The 18,992-nt window shown below is 40.0% G+C and overlaps 1 protein-coding gene and 1 long non-coding RNA gene across 3 annotated transcripts in view; one reads left to right on the top strand and one right to left on the bottom strand.

The window, feature by feature from the left end:
• LOC126188434 (segmentation protein cap'n'collar) overlaps window positions 1-3,083 on the bottom strand; it is an 815,786-nt gene extending 812,703 nt beyond the window's left edge. The window contains exons 1-2 of one of the 2 annotated variants that reach the window (XM_049930039.1): window positions 2,929-3,083; window positions 2,745-2,839 (exon numbers count right to left, since the gene is read on the bottom strand). In XM_049930039.1, coding sequence (XP_049785996.1) covers window positions 2,745-2,831 — 87 coding nt within the window. In that variant the 5' untranslated portion in view covers window positions 2,832-2,839; window positions 2,929-3,083. Of the gene's footprint in view, window positions 1-1,078; window positions 2,446-2,744; window positions 2,840-2,928 lie in introns of those variants that run through there. The other variant, XM_049930038.1, reaches the window with a different exon arrangement.
• LOC126188435 (uncharacterized) overlaps window positions 2,775-18,992 on the top strand; it is a 28,246-nt gene continuing 12,028 nt past the window's right edge. Inside the window, exons 1-2 of the long non-coding RNA XR_007537861.1 lie at window positions 2,775-2,879; window positions 16,997-17,071. This is a non-coding gene — a long non-coding RNA (uncharacterized LOC126188435). The remainder of the gene's footprint in view (window positions 2,880-16,996; window positions 17,072-18,992) is intronic.

The raw sequence follows: 18,992 nt of genomic DNA, 5'->3' as shown, positions 1-18,992 counted from the left end.
AACTTCTCACTACTGACTACCTTAGCAAAGTACGTCGTAGCTGAAGAGAGTGTAACTCGCCAATTAATAGATACGAGTTTCCTTCTTAGGAACAGATTTCTGAGTAATAACTGCACCTTTCCCGCGATAAAACGGCTTGTGACCGACGAAGCGTAAAAATGTACAGCGATACGCCGTTGTATATTTTCAATCGTTTTAACTATGGAGTTTGAAATTTCGAATGTGTATAGACATCGGATTTTGCGCTGCTAACATGAATAAATTCGCAATGTTGACAACTGCGTTTCGCTTGCGATTGTAATTTCTTCGAAGATACATATACGACAGTTACCCACGATATACCCTGTTTCCAAGCAACTACAGTTACTTAGTAATTACATTAAATTAACCCAGTCAGTGTTCTATGCACCATACGGAATTACTTTATTTACCGACGGGCAATCCCTGAATGCAACTGGCCCATTTGTAAAAATGTGCATGCATTGCTTTAACTTTTTGTGTAAGTTTCGTTGTCGGCAAGTCCTGGTGTAACCCAAGAGAAGATATTGCAGATGAACAATTCAATGGCAGTTTAAATACGAAACTGACGAAAAAATCCTTGTTTATAATATGCCTTGTGAAAGTTGAAGCACTTTTTATGAAATCATTAGATGGACTCTACAGACCTTTTATAGGCGATAGTCAAGCTGTTTCTGATGGAACACAAAACAGACAATTACAGCATACGGTTTAAGCGACAACGTAATTTTAATAGGTGCAATTTTGACAACTGTAACTGCCTTTTTAAAACAATTCATTTTTCAATACCATTTTTAGATTGCATGATTTTATTTTCGCAGATACTGAGTTAAAGCAACTTTCGAACACAAACAAAAGTTAAACGCAGTTAAGTAAACATTTTGATGAATTCTAAGATGGAATAAATGACTACAGGGTGACGGCGCATCGACATACATAGCAAAAAGGATGTGTGATGATTGTTTTCATGTTTCATTTGTGGAACTCCTATCAAATGATAAATCGACAGAAAAGGGTATGATCTTAATACGAAAAGTGAAATATTTAGTTTTCTTGTTACCTCCTGAGTCAGGTCTGCCGTATCCGCCAAGCTCGGATCACTCTCGTCGTCATCGAACAGGAAAGGAAATCCGGATAGTCCAGAAGATGACGCCTCCGCATAATCCTCGTTGGCAGATACCGTTGGTCTTTCGTTGTCCACAAGCAACCCAGAGCTCGATGCATTGTCCGCTCCGAAATCATCATCAGGACTGTTTCCATCCACATTCAGAAGATATGCGGTAACATTATATATTCCCGCATTTATCCTGTTGTAGCGGCCTAGGGCGTTGAGCTCCTCGAAGACTTCTCGTTCGTAATTAATGAGTTCAGAGTCGAGGCTTTTAGGGTGGATGTAGGGTCTGCGATTATCGAAGTTAGGACCCCTAGGACCGGTCAGGGCCCACGCCTGGCCAGTCTCCACGCGGACGCCCACGATTTCCGGAGCCTCCCGACGTAAGTAAGTGTCTGGATCTGCACGCAACAAGCTGAGCAACAACGCCAGTTGCAGCAACTCGTCGCACTTGGATTTCTTCAGACAAACCATGATGCAGCTGTTGATAACACGCCACTGCAGTTATTATTCCTACCTTACCGTTGCAGGTAACGAGTGCAAGAAACAATCGTTTATTTGTGCCCACGAGGGCTCAGTGTGAGTTTTTGTACTCGTAACAATAAGGACACATTCGAAATGACAACTCAATAAATATTTATTGTTATCACCAATCAAAAGTACGGTAATTCTTGAAGGTACACATGTAAACAATAGTTCACGGAACCTGTCTACGAAACCGGAATATCTGTTTCCTCGAAATTCACACTTTCGTGAAAAGACATAAAACAACAAGTGGCACGCTCAACCGCTGCCTTCGCACAGAACTTTACATTAGCAGTATTTTACTATCACACATAATCAAATGAAGTAAGGAAAGTTTGATACGTGTTTCACACATGCCAGGCGGTATTCGTTTCTTTTAAAGCACAACACAACATAAATTGTAGCTGCTGTTGTCAAAAACACGCACAATATCAGTGAAGAGGTTAGGATTCGTTTGGTCCTTCTTCTTGCAGCTATTTAAGAGAGACTTCCTACATAGATAACACGAGTACAAGAGGTATGTGATTTCCAATTTCTTGAAAACAGTTTGCACTTCTCGTTACACACACAACAATTACTTCTGCGAACTGTCAAACCGGCATTTATTTTACTATATCATTGCAAGCATAAAACTCTTCCAGAAATACGTGAAACACAATAGCAACGACCACCACATCAATACTACCAGGTTTGTTTACAACAAATAAACAATGTTTATTCACGCACACGCAATGTCAACATTTCTCCGCAACTTAAACACTACCACTACGGAGTCGTCTGCTGATGTGAGTCAGCAGCAGGTTAGGCATTGTGATCACGTGGAACGCCGAGCATCACGGGAGTATGACGACATCGAAACACCGTGCGTATTTTGTTTATTTCTGTGGGAATACGCACCCTTAAGATGTAATTGTATTAGTATTGGCACAACTAAGCTTGCACATTGCTATGAAGTTTCCAAGTCAACTTCATACAAAGAGCTTAAATAATCGTGTTATTCGAATTTTGTTTTGAAATATATGCTTGCCGCGTAGTTGCCATATCGACACAAAACTTTTCTGAGCAAAAATGTACGAAGATAATTTCTTACCTTTGATGTGTCAGTCTTCGGTGTAGGGGATGGCAACCCTGGAGAAAGACTTCTCATCTGTGGTAGTTCTTCCACCCCAAGCATCATGTTAAAGCCTAAAACATCGTTAAGGTTATGGAAACAACAGTTTGTGCTGTACGTATTTAACACTAAACTTTGATGATTTGTCGAAAATCTGACGTACAATGTATTCTGAGGCACTGATATAATCGTTTACCAACTGTCACAAGAAACTATTGTTTAGAAGCCACTAAAAAAATGAAAAATATTCGGACGTCAGCTTCCGTGTACCAGCTTGCTTAGTAGCAGTCAAGGTTATAATGACGTCATTGAATTCTCGAACTGAGCCAGCTGATAGTATGATCTTAGTATTCGTCCGCCATGAAATGTGTTTACATGAATCCTGTGAATGTAATGTACCCAACATCAATAAACACCACTGTGTAATAAAGGATGTACATGCATTTCTGCATTATTGGGGTAGTATTTTCACCTTGTGAAGAATTTTGTAGGCCTGAAATTTCGATATGATTTGACTGTAAAGCTTTTGTAGAATACTGTGTCGCTTGTAGTTCAATGATTGGTAAGATTAATTTTTAGGTAGATATTTGACAATAATAAAGAAGCGAAAATGGTTTTGTATTTTGACAGACAGTATAGCATTTATGAACGTGTGTACATGAATCCTATATTTTTCAGGGAATATTCTACACAAATTACATTTTGTTGCTATTAAGGTGACGTTCATTTTTAAAACCCCATCAGGGTCCATACTTCTTTGTCATTTCATTAATCTCTTCGCCAGATGAGGGTGGGGTATTGCTTTTACTATTGTAGCACTGTTGTACAAAGTTTCTATTACTAATAAGTATGACATTACTGATAAAGGAATTGATTTATTTCTGCATTTTATATTAATTGTATGGTACATTGGATACCTAGTCCTCAGTCTTCAGCAAATTCTCCAATTTATTGTGAGGTTAAGGTCGGTTAATGATGTCACATTGGCATCAAATTTCACCACAGTTCTTCCTGATGACATTGTGACATGTCAGATAATGAGATGGTTGACACACCCTCATTCTTTTGACGTCTCTGCAGTGGAGCAGTCTTCAACAAATTTTCTAGTTTATTGTAGCACTTGGGTATTGTGGAATGGACGAAAAAGGATTATGTACCTCAGTGCATGAGCAGTTTATTTCATCACAGATAATTAATTTCATTCAGAGACAAACATTTTCACATCTGTGTAACAACATGTTGAAATCGTAAATATGTGGACAGCTGCTTATGCATATTGTATGAGTTAATCTACAAATTTTCAGTGTCACTTTGATCGTCTTGGTAGTAGATCATTCTTTATCAGAGTGCACATAACTCATCAGTGAATGACTGTTTGTTGCTAGTATTACATTGTAACTCAGCTGCTTAGGTAGCCTGCAGTTCCTCCTCCTCTCTATTGATTTTTTTTTTTGAGTGGCCCCACAAGAGATAGGAATGTGAAAAGAAAATTTGCAGTTTAAATTTTTATTAATATTTATTCCTTAAACTGTAGACTTCTTTATCTACTGTTCCATGCTTGCTTCTTCACATATAGGCTTAGTGATTCTCCATTGTTTCTTAATGTTAAATTCATATATATTTGGTTTGACAGACTTTCACTTCTTTGCATAGTGCTGCCGTTGTCGTCGTCATTGTCTTCAGTACACGTACTGGGTTTCTGCAGCTTACTAATCAAGACTACTCAAGTCTGTGCTGTGCAAGTCTCTTCATCCCTGCATAACTACTAGAGACTACAATTGTTTGAAACTGAGTACTGCAGTCAGTCTTGGTCACCCTCTACTGTTTTTAGCCCACTATTTTCCTCCAACACCAAGTTAACTGTTCCTCCTTTTAGTCAAATTATGGCAAAATTTCTTTTCTCTCCAATTTGATTTGGTACCTCTTCATTAATTATCAAATCTACCAATTTGATGTTCAGTATTCTTCTGAAGCACCTCATTTAAAAAATTTACTTTCTCTTCTTGTCTTTATTGTTTTATCCTCCATTTACAATGCTACAGTGCAGACAAATATTTTTATAAACAATAGTTCTGAACAAAGTTATTTTCTATGAATGCGGCAACAGCGTTTTTTGGGGAGTCACTAGTAGTGGACTTACATATAGTGTATTGTTTTATTTGACATTTGCTTTTGCACTCGGTATGCATATCTGTCCGCTGCTCGTGGTCTCGCGGTAGCGTTCTCGCTTCCCGAACACGGGGTTGCGGGTTCGATTCCTGGCGGGGTCAGGGATTTTTCCTGCCTCGAGATGACTGGGTGGTGTTGTGTCGTCTTCATCATCATCATCATCATTCATCACCATTACGGTCGGAGGAAGGCAATGGCAAACCACCTCCACTAGGACCTTGCCTAGTACGGCGATGTGGGTCTCCCGTATCGTTCCCCTACACTCAGTCACGGAGTATGGGACTTCATCATCATGCATATCTACCGAAGATGAGTTGGTTTCAAGTATCTTTAACAAGGCTGCAATGTCAGCTTCAGCAGAAGCCTATTTACACACCTCCCCATGAAACTATCATGGCTGTCTTATCTTCATCAATTTCAGTTAGTGAAAACAAATAAATAGGGCCTAACTAAAAAAATTTTTCATTTCCTGTTGGATAACAGAGTTTTTCATTAACATATTGTGTTGTGATAATCTAATCATGAATGGGGTGTCTTAAGTGCTGTGGAATGATTCGATTTCTATGTTATCGGTCTATGTTAATACGCAGAAGCAGTCACTGCAGGCAATTTCTATATGGTATACCAACAATAAATTGAAGTCAGAATGGAAAATCATCCCAAGTCCATCTTTGGTCAATTTTCACTTTAATATAAAAGTGAATGTACATGCCTAGAGCTACATCCCTGCCAAGAAGAACTTTCCAAGTCCAGCTCATTCCACTTAAAATGGCACAATACATTTTCAAATGAATGAAATAACATCCCAAATCCATGGACTTGGACAGTTTTTCCATTCAGTAACATCTTGGAAGCCACATGCAGTTTTCAGTACCTCATGGCAGCTGCAACAATCAATGAAAAGTATTTTTTTCAACAATGGACGGGCTTACTACATACTGAGTTGATGATATTTTATATATTTTACTACCCACTCAGTTTCCATGAAGCCTGTGTAGTGGACGCATTATTTGTGAAAGTTGGTATTTTTTCCCCGTTCTAAGATGGAGGTGATTTCAAGTGATGGCAATTCAGATGTCTATGGTAAAGAACATAAAATGCCTGACAATTGGGGGGGGGGGGGGGGGATGTAGCGAAACAAAAACGTGTTGCGGGAGAAGAATATACCACACATACAGGAGAAATACATCCGGGTCGAAGAACAGGCCGTAACAGCAAATGCAGAAGAAAATGTTGTGATGTGTTGATGAAGAAGAAAAGGCTGCTGTTTTACGTAATTTTAATGGTTTAGCTGTGAAAAATAAGCAAGATTTTCATGTCTGTGGTCTGATGTCTCCTACGGTTGGTTTTCATCAAAGACTGCGCATGGACAAATGTTCGCAGAAAACCTTTGCAATGAAGTATAATGTAGGCTAAGTAAAATGTTAGTGCTTTATTTATATCTATGTCCATGATCAAACATGGTTCTCGGTTTCTGAATTTCTGAACTCTTATATAAAATACTCTTAATAATTTCTCTCTCTTCCCCTTTTTGCCTTTCTGTTTCTCTCTCTCTCTCTCTCTCTCTCTCTCTCTCTCTCTCTCTCTCTCTCTCTCTCACACACACACACACACACACACACACACTCATATTCTTAGCCAGATTTTTTTCTGTAAAATTAATCATTATTAGGCATACAGTATTATATATTGTTTTAGGTAACCATTGTAACAAATGGTCATCTTCTGTGCCGCATGGAATTTGGCAGTCTTTGTGGCATCAGATGAGGGAGTTTGAAAAGCCTAGCAATACTAACTGCAATGGAGGAATCTCCAACTAATAAAAGAGGTGTACATACCGACAGACCCCATAGAAAATCTGTGTAAACCATAAGTTAGGTAATATGTCTGTTTTCTTTGGATTATTAATTTTCATAAATTCATCATAAAGTTAGTGGAGGTCTGTATGTAGAATTTTTTTCCTTTATCAACTCTCACACGGTGATGAATGCATCCGATCTTTTCCTTATAAAGTGAGCCACTATGGGGGGAATAAAAGTAAGAAGAAATATTTGTCATCAGATCTGAGTATTATGAAAATTTACACTTTATCTGGAGAAACCTGAGCCGGAAAATTACTTAAAAATCAAAAGCGCTACTTCACCCAAAAAAGTCAATGCAGAGTGAAATACCGGTGGTTTCATAAATACTAACAGACAATTTCAATTAGGGGGTTGGTTGTGCTGCTACAGACACATGAAATTTAGATGCCAAGTTGGTGAACAAGTTGAAATTTTGCACAAATAATGGATTAAAGAGGCAGATGACACTAAAATTGACAGTCACAAATGAAATCACCTGGCTTCTGCGACAACAAGAAAAAGCACAAATCTTTCCAGGGAAAAGGATAACGTGGATATTCTGTGTTTTGACTTCCAACAGAATCCGCCATACCCTTTACTCCCCTTCTTCTGTAGTGGTCAATCCAAGGATTGGTTTGCAACAGCTATAATGGCAGCTTGTCTCCATTCTGTGCGTCTTTCAGCTTTTCTCTTCATTTCTTTATAGGTGTTACATCCCACATCTTTCATGATTTGATCCATGTACCTCAGTCGTGGTCTTCCTCTTGGTCTTTTTCCCTCGACATATCCCTCTATGATTGTGTTCAGGAGTCCTTTATGTCTTAATAGATGGCCTGTAAATTGCACTCTTCTTTTAACAAAGAAACTCCAGAAGCTTCTCTTCTCACCTGCTCTTTCCAGAACCACTTCGTTTGTGACCTTGTCGATCCATTTTATTTTGAGCATGCACATTTTTTTCCCCTGTCCCGAGAGTCCATGTTTCACACCCATAGCATGCCACACTCCACACACATGATTTCAAAAATCTTTTCCTGATTTCAAAGCTGATGCTCTTAGATGTTAATATGTTTTTCTTCTTGTTAAAAGCAGCCTTTGCTTGAGCTATTCTACTTCTCACTTCTGCCTTGCTCCTTGCATCCCTGGTAGTATTACTGCCCAGATAAGTAAATTTATCAACTTGTTCAAGCAGTTCATTGCCTACATAAACTTGGACTTTCACTTGATCTTTGTCGCATGCCATTACTTTTGTTTCTGCTTTATTAATTCTCATATTATATTCTTCACAGATAACTTTATCCATTCTATTCAGTAGGACTACAAGATCTTCTTCACTTTCAGCCAGGACAGCTATATCATCGGCATATCTTATCATATCTATTCGTTGGCCATGAATTACTACACCTGTCTGTGAATTTTCCCTTACTTTTTTCAGCGCCTCTTCAATGTATACGTTAAAGATAACAGGGGATAGTGCGCAACCTTGTTGGACACCTTTCCGTATCTGCACCTCTTCTTGTTTTGTCCGTCCACGGATAACTGCTGTCTTTGTACAGGTTCCATATCATTTTTCTATCGTTATGGTCTATTCCTACTTTTTTGAGTACCTCAAACATCCTATCCCATTTAACATTATCAAAGGCTTTCTCTACATCTGCGAAAGCTATGTATGTTTTCAGGTTCTTTTCTAGTCGTTTCTCTATTATTAGTTTTAGAGCAAATATTGCTTCTCTGGTTCCTCTATCTTTCCGGAATCCAAACTGGTCTTCGGAGAGTGTAGCTTCGACTTTTTGTTCTATGCATTTAGGATAATTGAGGTTAATATTGTAGAGGCGTGAGTAACTAGGCTGAGCGTCCTATAATTTTCACATCTTGTAGCATTTGCCATCTTTGGAATGGGGATCGTAATGTTTTTCTCAAAGTCTGTAGAAATTTTACCCTGCTCGTACATGTTGAAAACAAGATTATACAACTCCTGATTCAGTTTTGCCCCTCCAGATTTCAGAAGTTCGGCTGGGATATTGTCTATACCAGGCGATTTGTTGTTTTTCAATTTTTTCAGAGCTAGCTCAAACTCTTCCTTTAATATAGGTTCACCTATGTTGTGTGCATCTACTTCTGTTTCTTCTTCCATGATGTTTTCAGACAGGTCTGGTCCGCTGTACAGTTTTCCTATATATTGTTTCCATCTTCTTGCAACTTCATCATCGTCATCCAACATATTGCCATTTTCATCCATCACAGCCCTACACTTGTTTCTTCTGTCTCCAAAGCAATGTCTCACACATTTATAGGCCTTGTTGATATTTCTCTTGCTCATGTTGTCCTCAACTGAAATACAGAGATCATCAAGGTATTTTTCTCTTGCTTGTTTTGCCTCTCGGTTGATTCTGTTTTTCAGACTCTTGTATTTCTCTTGGTCTTCCTTCTTCACAGAATTTTTTAATTTCTTTCTTCCTTCCATCATATTTAGTAGGTCATTAGTGATCTATTCCTTCCTTTTCTCTGTCCTTTCTTTTCCTATTACTTCTTCTGCTGCTTCTAAAATACCAGTTTTTATTTTTCCCCAGCTGCTTTGGATGTCATTGCAGCCCTGTGTATTTGTTTTCTTGTCTGTTTCTAGTTGATAGTGCTTCAGTGTATTTTTGTTTTTCAGGTTTGTCAAATCCCATTTACACGTACTTCTTTTTTTAATGTTCTTGAATTTTAGTTCATTCGTCATCATAAGGAGTATGTGGTCACTTTCCACATCACAGCCTGGATATGAACTGCTGTCCTTAACTTGGTTTTTAAATCTTTGCTTCACTAATATGAAGTCAATTTGATATCTGTTAATGTCACCAGGCATTTTCCAAGTATATCTTCTTCTTGGATGATGATTAAAGAAGGTATTTGTAATGCAAAGTTTATTTCCTTGGCAGAATTCTACAAGTTTCTCCCCTCTTTCATTTCTTAATCCTAATCCAAAATTCCATGCCACATCCTCTTCTTTACCTTCCCCAACAACGGCATCCATATCTCCCATAATGACAAGGTTTTCAGCTCCTTTAATTCTGCCAATTACTTCTTCAAGGTGGTCATACATCATGTCGATTTCATGATCCACGTGCCTCGTAGTTGGCATGTATACTTGGATTAAGATTGTGTCTCTTGGTTTAGTTTCCAATCGGACATAAATTATCCTCTCACTATCTTGAACGAATCCTTTTACTCTTAACCCCATCTCTTTATTGAGGATAATTCCCACTCCTGCAATCCCGGGATTATCTTGTGCTGTTCCAGTGTGTATGATTCTGTAATCCCCTGACCAAAAGTTGCCAGCGTTTGGCCATCTCATTTCTGAGACTCCCAGTACATCAATATCCATTCGTTTCATTTCCATTTTCAAGTTTTCCAGTTTACCACATTTAAGAAGTGAGTTGACGTTCCATGTTGCTATCCTTCTTACATTAATGCTTTTGTATTTTGGTATCTCTTTAGTTGTCCCTGCCCGGAGATCCGAATGGGGGACTATTTTATCTCCAGAGAATTTAACCAAAGAGCTTTCCATCATAAGCTGTTGATACTTGGGATACCTGCCCGGGTCTTTAATGGAGTGGTTTCCTGTTGCCTTCTCCATTCTATGCCGTTGGTCACCTTGTGGCTCCTCCGCCTTTAGGAGCAGTTTCCCACCCCAAGGGCAAGAGAGTGCCCTTCCTTCTAGCCACTCATCCGCCCTCCTAGAAGGCCGTTGGCAATTGATAGAAGGTAATCTCCTTATCCCGGGAGATATTCGGCTCAGTAGAAGTATAGGTTGGAAATGGAAGACCCCTAGCCCTCGAAACCTAATAGCGTCAGGGTCAGAAAAGAACAAGAGTTGGCCGAGGGTGGCCAAATAGGAAAGATAAAAGTGAGGAGCCTGGCATAAGTAAGTGGAAGCAATGCCAGGACTCAGCTCGGGACCCCGTGGTCGCCAGCCACTTACTCACTAGGTGTGAGTCCCTGAAGTGCTTTACTTCCCATAGACGAAATATTCTGCCTCCACCAGCTTTGGAAATTCAACTTTTTTGTATTCACAGTGGGAAAAGAATAAAAAATATAATGTTTATGTGAGAAAAAACACAGGGTCATAAGGGTGTTAATAAAATTATTTCATGCCTAAATAGCTACATTACAAATACATTATCGCCACAAATTGACACACTTTACTTGTTCTGCAATGGCTGCATTGACCAGAACAAAATTATGACAGTGGTTCATTTTCTAACAATGCCAGTTGTTTCTGGAAGATTCAAGTACATATCAGTCATTACTTTCCCATGAAAGGCCATAGCTTTCTTCTATATGACGCCACCTTTGCAAAAATAGAAACAATTAAAAGAAAGAAAGAAAAAGTAGAAACTCTTAGAGATTGGGAACATATTGTCAAGAATGAGGTAAATTTCAATGTGGTACGGCTGACAGGTTGTCATTTCCAGGAATACAAACAACATTTAAGTAAGTATTACAAAACATCAGAAAGAAGCAGAAGTCAGAAATTTTCTGTTTCATAGTATAAAATATTTAAATACACAAACAAATATCCAGGAAAAGTTGCAGTTGCAGAAACAATGGGAGCAACAGACTTCATAGTATATTCCTTGATGAAAGATCCTTCCCAGTATTTCAATTTCGGCACTCTACCATTGTACGAGGGGGGGACCCAAAAATAACCGGAATTTTTTTCTAGAAAGCATATACTTTATTGTTTTCATATACAACCTTATCTCCTTCGAAGTATTCTCCATTAGCATTAATACACTTGTCCAAATGTTCATTCCAGTGTTCGAAGCACCTCTTAAATTTGTCCTCTTTGATACCTGCTAGCACTTTCATGACATTGCGGTTTACGTCTTCCACATCCGCAAAACGCTTCCGTATCAAGTCTCTTTTCATCCTCAGGAATAGGAAGAAGTCCGAGGGTAATCCAGCGAATAGGGCGCGTGGGTCAAGGTAGTCATCTTCGTTGAGGCCAAAAACTGGCGAACACTGAGAGCCGTGTGTGCGGGAGTGTTGTCGTGATGCAGGGACCACACGCCAGAATCCCACAAAGCCGGATGTTTTCGCGACAAACTTCTGCAAAGCCGTTTCATAACCTCCAAATAGAATTGTTGGTTTACTGTCTGGTTTTCAGGGACAAATTCAGTGTGTACGGTCCGTTTGATGTCAAAAAAACAAATCAACATCGTTTTCACATTTGATTACACTTGTCAAGCTTTTTTTGCTCGAGGTGAGCCAGGTGGCTTCCATTGTGATGACTGTTGTTTACTTTCTGGATCATACCCGTAGCACCGTGATACATCACCTGTAATGATTTTGTTGAAAAAATGTAGATCATCTTTGAACGCGTCCTTCTTTTTGAGACAGGCTTGAATACGACAATCCTTTTGATCTCCGGTAAGAAGCTTCAGCCGAATTTTGCTGCCACTCTTCGCATCCCCAAATCGATGGTCAAGTTGCGCTGAATTGAGCTCCAGGACAACCCGGACAGGTTCTCGAGTTGGTCGATTGACCTGCGTCGATCTTCACTGATGAAATCATGGATTTTGTCGATGTTGTCTTCGCTTAGAGCAGTTTAAGGTGGACCAGAATGGGGCTGATCTTCAACCACCATTTCTCCCTTTTTAAACTGAGAAAACCATTCATAAACTTGTGTTTTACTAAGAGCATGGTCTTTGTAGGCTGTATGAATCATCACAACAGTTTCTGCCGAGCAAGAAACAAAACTTCACTGCTGCACGTTGTTCGTATGAACTAACCATTTCCTCCTGTCACGTCTGCACTGTACGCACACTCAAAGAACTGCCAAAGAAACCACACTTCTCACTGTTGGGTGATGCCGCGTGGCAGAATGACTTAGCAGGGCTCCTACTACAACCCTCTGGTGGCGCAACCTGCTACTACAAGTACACGATGTGCAGCATTACGATTCCGGTTACTTTTGGGTCCCCCCTCGTACACCAATACACTGCCCATAAAATCAGAAAAGCTGAAAACTCTGAAATGTGTGGTATAGTACTTATCATCAGAGGGTGCAACCTTTTATTCATCCCTCATAGAATAAATATTCCACACCCGAAGTAACAGTGATGGGATTGGGAGAAGAAGCAGAAGAAGAAGAATAAGAAGAAGAAACAACAAAGTGAAAGAAAAATAAGTTCTTTTTCATCGTGGAAAAAATAATTTTATACATTATATTTTTTATTTCCAAAGATTATATTTTATTCATATATTCAGTGCCATAAACCATGTTATGATGTCAAAAAATATAATTAAAAATAATATTTCTTTCTTTCACCAATGTCTATTTTTTACCATGCATTAAAAAACATCCCAAGTCCATGTGACTATATACACTCCTGGAAATTGAAATAAGAACACCGTGAATTCATTGTCCCAGGAAGGGGAAACTTTATTGACACATTCCTGGGGTCAGATACATCACATGATCACACTGACAGAACCACAGGCACATAGACACAGGCAACAGAGCATGCACAATGTGGGCACTAGTACAGTGTATATCCACCTTTCGCAGCAATGCAGGCTGCTATTCTCCCATGGAGACGATCGTAGAGATGCTGGATGTAGTCCTGTGGAACGGCTTGCCATGCCATTTCCACCTGGCGCCTCAGTTGGACCAGCGTTCGTGCTGGACGTGCAGACCGCGTGAGACGACGCTTCATCCAGTCCCAAACATGCTCAATGGGGGACAGATCCGGAGATCTTGCTGGCCAGGGTAGTTGACTTACACCTTCTAGAGCACGTTGGGTGGCACGGGATACATGCGGACGTGCATTGTCCTGTTGGAACAGCAAGTTCCCTTGCCGGTCTAGGAATGGTAGAATGATGGGTTCGATGACGGTTTGGATGTACCGTGCACTATTCAGTGTCCCCTCGACGATCACCAGTGGTGTACGGCCAGTGTAGGAGATCGCTCCCCACACCATGATGCCGGGTGTTGGCCCTGTGTGCCTCGGTCGTATGCAGTCCTGATTGTGGCGCTCACCTGCACGGCTCCAAACACGCATACGACCATCATTGGCACCAAGGCAGAAGCGACTCTCATCGCTGAAGACGACACGTCTCCATTCGTCCCTCCATTCACGCCTGTCGCAACACCACTGGAGGCGGGCTGCACGATGTTGGGGCGTGAGCGGAAGACGGCCTAACGGTGTGCGGGACCGTAGCCCAGCTTCATGGAGACGGTTGCGAATGGTCCTCGCCGATACCCCAAGAGCAACAGTGTCCCTAATTTGCTGGGAAGTGGCGGTGCGGTCCCCTACGGCACTGCGTAGGATCCTACGGTCTTGGCGTGCATCCGTGTGTCGCTGCGGTCCGGTCCCAGGTCGACGGGCACGTGCACCTTCCGCCGACCACTGGCGACAACATCGATGTACTGTGGAGACCTCATGCCCCACGTGTTGAGAAATTCGGTGGTACGTCCACCCGGCCTCCCGCATGCCCACTATACGCCCTCGCTCAAAGTCCGTCAACTGCACATACGGTTCACGTCCACGCTGTCGCGGCATGCTACCAGTGTTGAAGACTGCGATGGAGCTCCGTATGCCACGGCAAACTGGCTGACACTGACGGCGGCGGTGCACAAATGCTGCGCAGCTAGCGCCATTCGACGGCCAACACCGCGGTTCCTGGTGTGTCCGCTGTGCCGTGCGTGTGATCATTGCTTGTACAGCCCTCTCGCTGTGTCCGGAGCAAGTATGGTGGGTCTGACACACCGGTGTCAATGTGTTCTTTTTTCCATTTCCAGGAGTATATTAATCATTTTCTCTTAAAGTATGCACTCCAACTGTCTGAAACTTGCAGGAAATATAAAAGTGAGCAATTCATAAGTGATGACTAAAAATTACATTGATACAACAAAACCATCTCCAGTTATAATGCTTTTGTTTTTCCTCAGATATTTTGTACATGGACTTACGATGTTTTTCCATTTGGTTCTTCTATTGTGACTACTGCTAATAAACTTATACTGGCAATTATAGGACTCTCTATCTCTCTCTCTCTCTCTCTCTCTCTCTCTCTCTCTCTCTCTCTCTCTCTCTCTCTCTCTCTCTCTCACCCTCTTGACCCCACCCCCTTTCTCTTTCTGTTTTTAATTATGCAAGGTATGGTGTACATTGAGGGAACAATGCCAGGTTTAATCAACGGTTGGTGTAGTACAGGCCAACAAGAGATGAGTGTGAGTTTAGGGACTGTGTTTCGTACCATGACTTGAGTGGCTCACTCAGATTATCATTGACATGAATCAGGATGTTAATTTCATCATTCTGTGTAACACCAAGTATTACTATTTGTTTTATAAATTCATGTTGAGTTTACTGTGGCCTCTCACATCTTGCAGGGTGACAAAAGCTGTGTTTTCAGGGTTGTGCATACATTTGTTTCTGGTTTGATGAACCCTCAGGCAGACTATCACATCTAATTGGCCTAACAAATCAACTGACCTTAATCCCACAGCAAATATTTGAGACTATTTGGAGCAGAGGGTGAAATGTACCGAACAAAGTTTCTGCAGTTTGAAAAGCCATACAGGATCTAATAAGCTATTAGTGGCTTCATCTGGATATGGCGTACCCAAAGAAACTTATGGGTCATTTTTCTCGCCACACTGATGCCATTATCAATACTATAAATGGTATAACATGGTATCTGTGTAGTCTCTCTTTGAGGTTGAGTACTGATAAGGCAAATATTTATAGAAAGTTAATACTAAGAACTCTGTGTTGAAATGTTTGGCAGCCCAGTTTTAATTTTTTTGATAAAGATAATTAAAAGATTCAATTTAAGTGAACAGCCTCAATGAAAGGAAGGAAGATCAGTGTTTAACAGCCTGTTGACAATGAGGTCATTAGATGTAGAGCACTAGTTGGAATGGGGAAAGCCATCTCCTATTGAAAGAAACCATCTCAGAATGAACAGCCACAGATCACAGATAATTGTGGAGACAAAGATTTAGAATATCTCCAGCAAACATGGTAATATTGAGTTGCAGATGATGGTTGCTTCAATCTTGCAAAAAAGCCCCACTTTTAAGAACTCAGAACTCTAGTACTTGAAATGTACCATAGGTAATGAAATAACAGCCACTCTATGTGAAGAAAGTGATATAAGGAAGGATAGGAACACAACAGTCGGTCACAATCCCATTAGTTTTTAATTTTTCTTGCATATCCAGATTTTCAGCTATAAACTACCAACTTCATTGCTGAAATATAAGAAAATTACAGGATCAGTTTTGATTTATCTAAAACAATAAGTAAAGCATCATGTTATCCAATAGCAATGACTCATTATAGTCAAAACAGCATTTGAGTGAGTTACAATCCAATAAACTCGCAGCAGTATGTGTCACCCTATGATTTTATGGTGTATGGACAAAGGAAGCTGAGAAGGTTGTTTACACCAAGTACAGCAGCCTCAGTTTGTGACATGTAATATAACTTACGCCCTCTATATTATGAGATAACTGACCTTGTTTCTTTCAAATGTAGTAGTTCAAAACACTTTTTTTTAATGAAGTGAAATTAGTAAGTATAGTTGCGTATAACCTTTAAAATACGTCAAGAAATACCAACTTACAATGTCTTTGTTCATAAATTAATGGAGTAGCGATCCCCCAGCTCTTATAAAAAAGATCATTAATAGACTCATACAACTGTCCTATAAAGAATTGTTGCATCACTATATAAATAAAAAAAATGAAGACCATCTTAATAAAATATAGTTGTATACAAACCTGAGAACTGCCAAGAAACTAAAATCACCATAGTCACCTGTACCATAGTGGTTAAGTGATTTACTAAATAATTTATTCAGCATGTTTGCAAATTCTCATAACAAATTTCTAGGACTTGAAGAGGTGGCTGAGTAAACAATATTTTGAATTGGAACAACATGTTTGCTAGGTAGGTATGTAACATGGTAGTTGTGGTAAGGGGTGCTTATGTCAGATTGTCTGATGTCATTTGGTTTCTGTCCTCCCTGTCCAAATTTGTTTGAGCCTCATTCACATGTCTTTGAGAGTTAGAGCGAGTTGGTTGAGTACACACATTTGCAGAATACACTGACATGATCCTTCAGTACCGCGAAGCTCACAGTAATGGTGGAGCTGCTCATTGCCTTTGTCAGTATCATTATTCACAACATGTGACTCCATTGAAATACCCTTTTTGTCCTCAGCAGGCATGACTTGATGCTCCCAGGAGATGCCGAACATGCAAAGTGGAAGAGGCTGTACTGTAGAGAACCCGTCAACAGGTACACACACAAGTTCTTTGGTTATTAATGAGTGGAATTGTAAAACAAGTGATGTAATGGGTATTGCTTAATAAATCACTTGTAAAAGTGGTCACATTACCAATATGTTCTCAAATGGTTGTAGCATGGAAGCAGTACATTTCCGGAGATAGGTTTCTATTCAAAATTTTATGCGCTCATTACCTTTTACAAGTCCTAGAAGTTTGTATCTGAAGTTTCCGAACACCCTGCAGAAAAGATACAAAAATCATACATACTGTTTTATGAAGATCTGTTAACTTCATATTAAAATACTGAAGATCGACATGAACAAGCTAATTTAACCAGGTACAATTAATAAAAATGTATTGATGTCCTCTATTGACGTAAATTTCTTATGTAATATATGGTGTAGGTCCAGTTGTCATATACTGTTTACAAAGAACAGCATAACAAATTGCCATATACCTATCCTCTAAAGCTATTAGTTGAATAGCATTCTAATTGTTTGACGGGAAAACTGATGTAGCCTTGGACAGTAACAACAAAATGGATGACAGATAGATCCACCTGTATAATATGCTGGTGGTTTGAAAAGTTCTCGGAACGGATTAGAAAAAAAGTACTTACATCACTGAAACATTTTTTATTTTTCAATGTAGTCTCCTTGTAGATTAATGCACTTGGTCCAACAATATTCCTGTGCCTTGATCCCATCTTGAAAATGAGTTTCCTCCAGGCCTGCAAAATAGTTGTCAACTCCGGCTATCAGTTTTTCGTCCACGAAGAAAAATTTTCAGTTTTGGAGAGAGATGGAAGTCTTAACAGAGCCATATCAGGTGAATAAGGTGGGAGTGGCCACAATTCATAACTTAATTTGTGTAATTTTGCCATGGCAACAGCACGTGTGTGCATGTGCACATTGTCTTGATGGAAGACGACTTTCTTCCTTGCTAAACCTGGCCTTTTTTCACATATATTTTGTTGCAATTTGTCCAGGAGGTTAGCATAGTATTCTCCAGTGATTGTGTGCCCAGTGGGGAGATAATCTATAAACAGAATCTCCTTCACATCCCAGAAAACTGATGCCATGACATTTCTCTCCAAAGGAATTGTCTTTGCTTTGTTTGGTGGTGGAGAGTCAGCATGTTTCCACTGCTTTGACTGTTGTTTTGTCTCTGGGGCATAGAAGTGCACCCAAGTTTCATCTGTGGTCACAAACTGACCCAGAAAATCTTGTTTGTTTCTCCTAAAATGGGCCAAATTATTGATCCAATATGTCCATTCTCATGCATTTTTGATCCAGTGTCAAGAGCCACAGCACCTATCTTGCAGATAATTTTCTTTATTTACAATTCTTCAGTTAAAATGTGATATACCCTTTCAGATGACATCTGGGAAGTGTGAGCAATTTCACGCACTTTCAATCGTGGTCCTCTATGATCATTTTATGCACTTTTGCAATGATTTCTGGAGTAGTGACACATCTTGGCTGACCAATGCCCGGATCATCCTCTAAGCTCTCCCTACCAAATTTAAATTCATTTGTCCACGTGGCAACAGTTGAATACGAAGAAGCAGAGTCCCCCAGTGTATTCTGGAAATCGGCTTGAAATGTCCTTTGCTTTCATACCTTTCTTTACGAAGTATTTAATCACTGCTCGAATCTCAGTTTTTTCCATCTTCGCAAATCATTATGCGGGAACAACAACAGAGCCATGTCACCACCACAGCTCTCTTCCAAGAGCATTGACGTGGCACGTGTTTACAGGAAACATCCAATGAATATCACGTGAATGATTCATTGTGCTAGCGCTGACCTCTCATGGTGATTCTGAGAACTTTTCAAACCACTCTCGTCACTTATGTTCCCACATACCTTGTGTTATGATGTTAAAGGTAGGCAAAAATTTCATATTAGTTCCCTCCAGGGTCATAACAT

Source organism: Schistocerca cancellata, chromosome 5, assembly GCF_023864275.1.
Source record: "Schistocerca cancellata isolate TAMUIC-IGC-003103 chromosome 5, iqSchCanc2.1, whole genome shotgun sequence".
Classification (NCBI taxonomy): domain Eukaryota; kingdom Metazoa; phylum Arthropoda; class Insecta; order Orthoptera; family Acrididae; genus Schistocerca; species Schistocerca cancellata.
The sequence above is the reverse complement of the archived record's forward strand: the minus strand, read 5'-3'. Positions and strand labels throughout refer to the sequence as shown.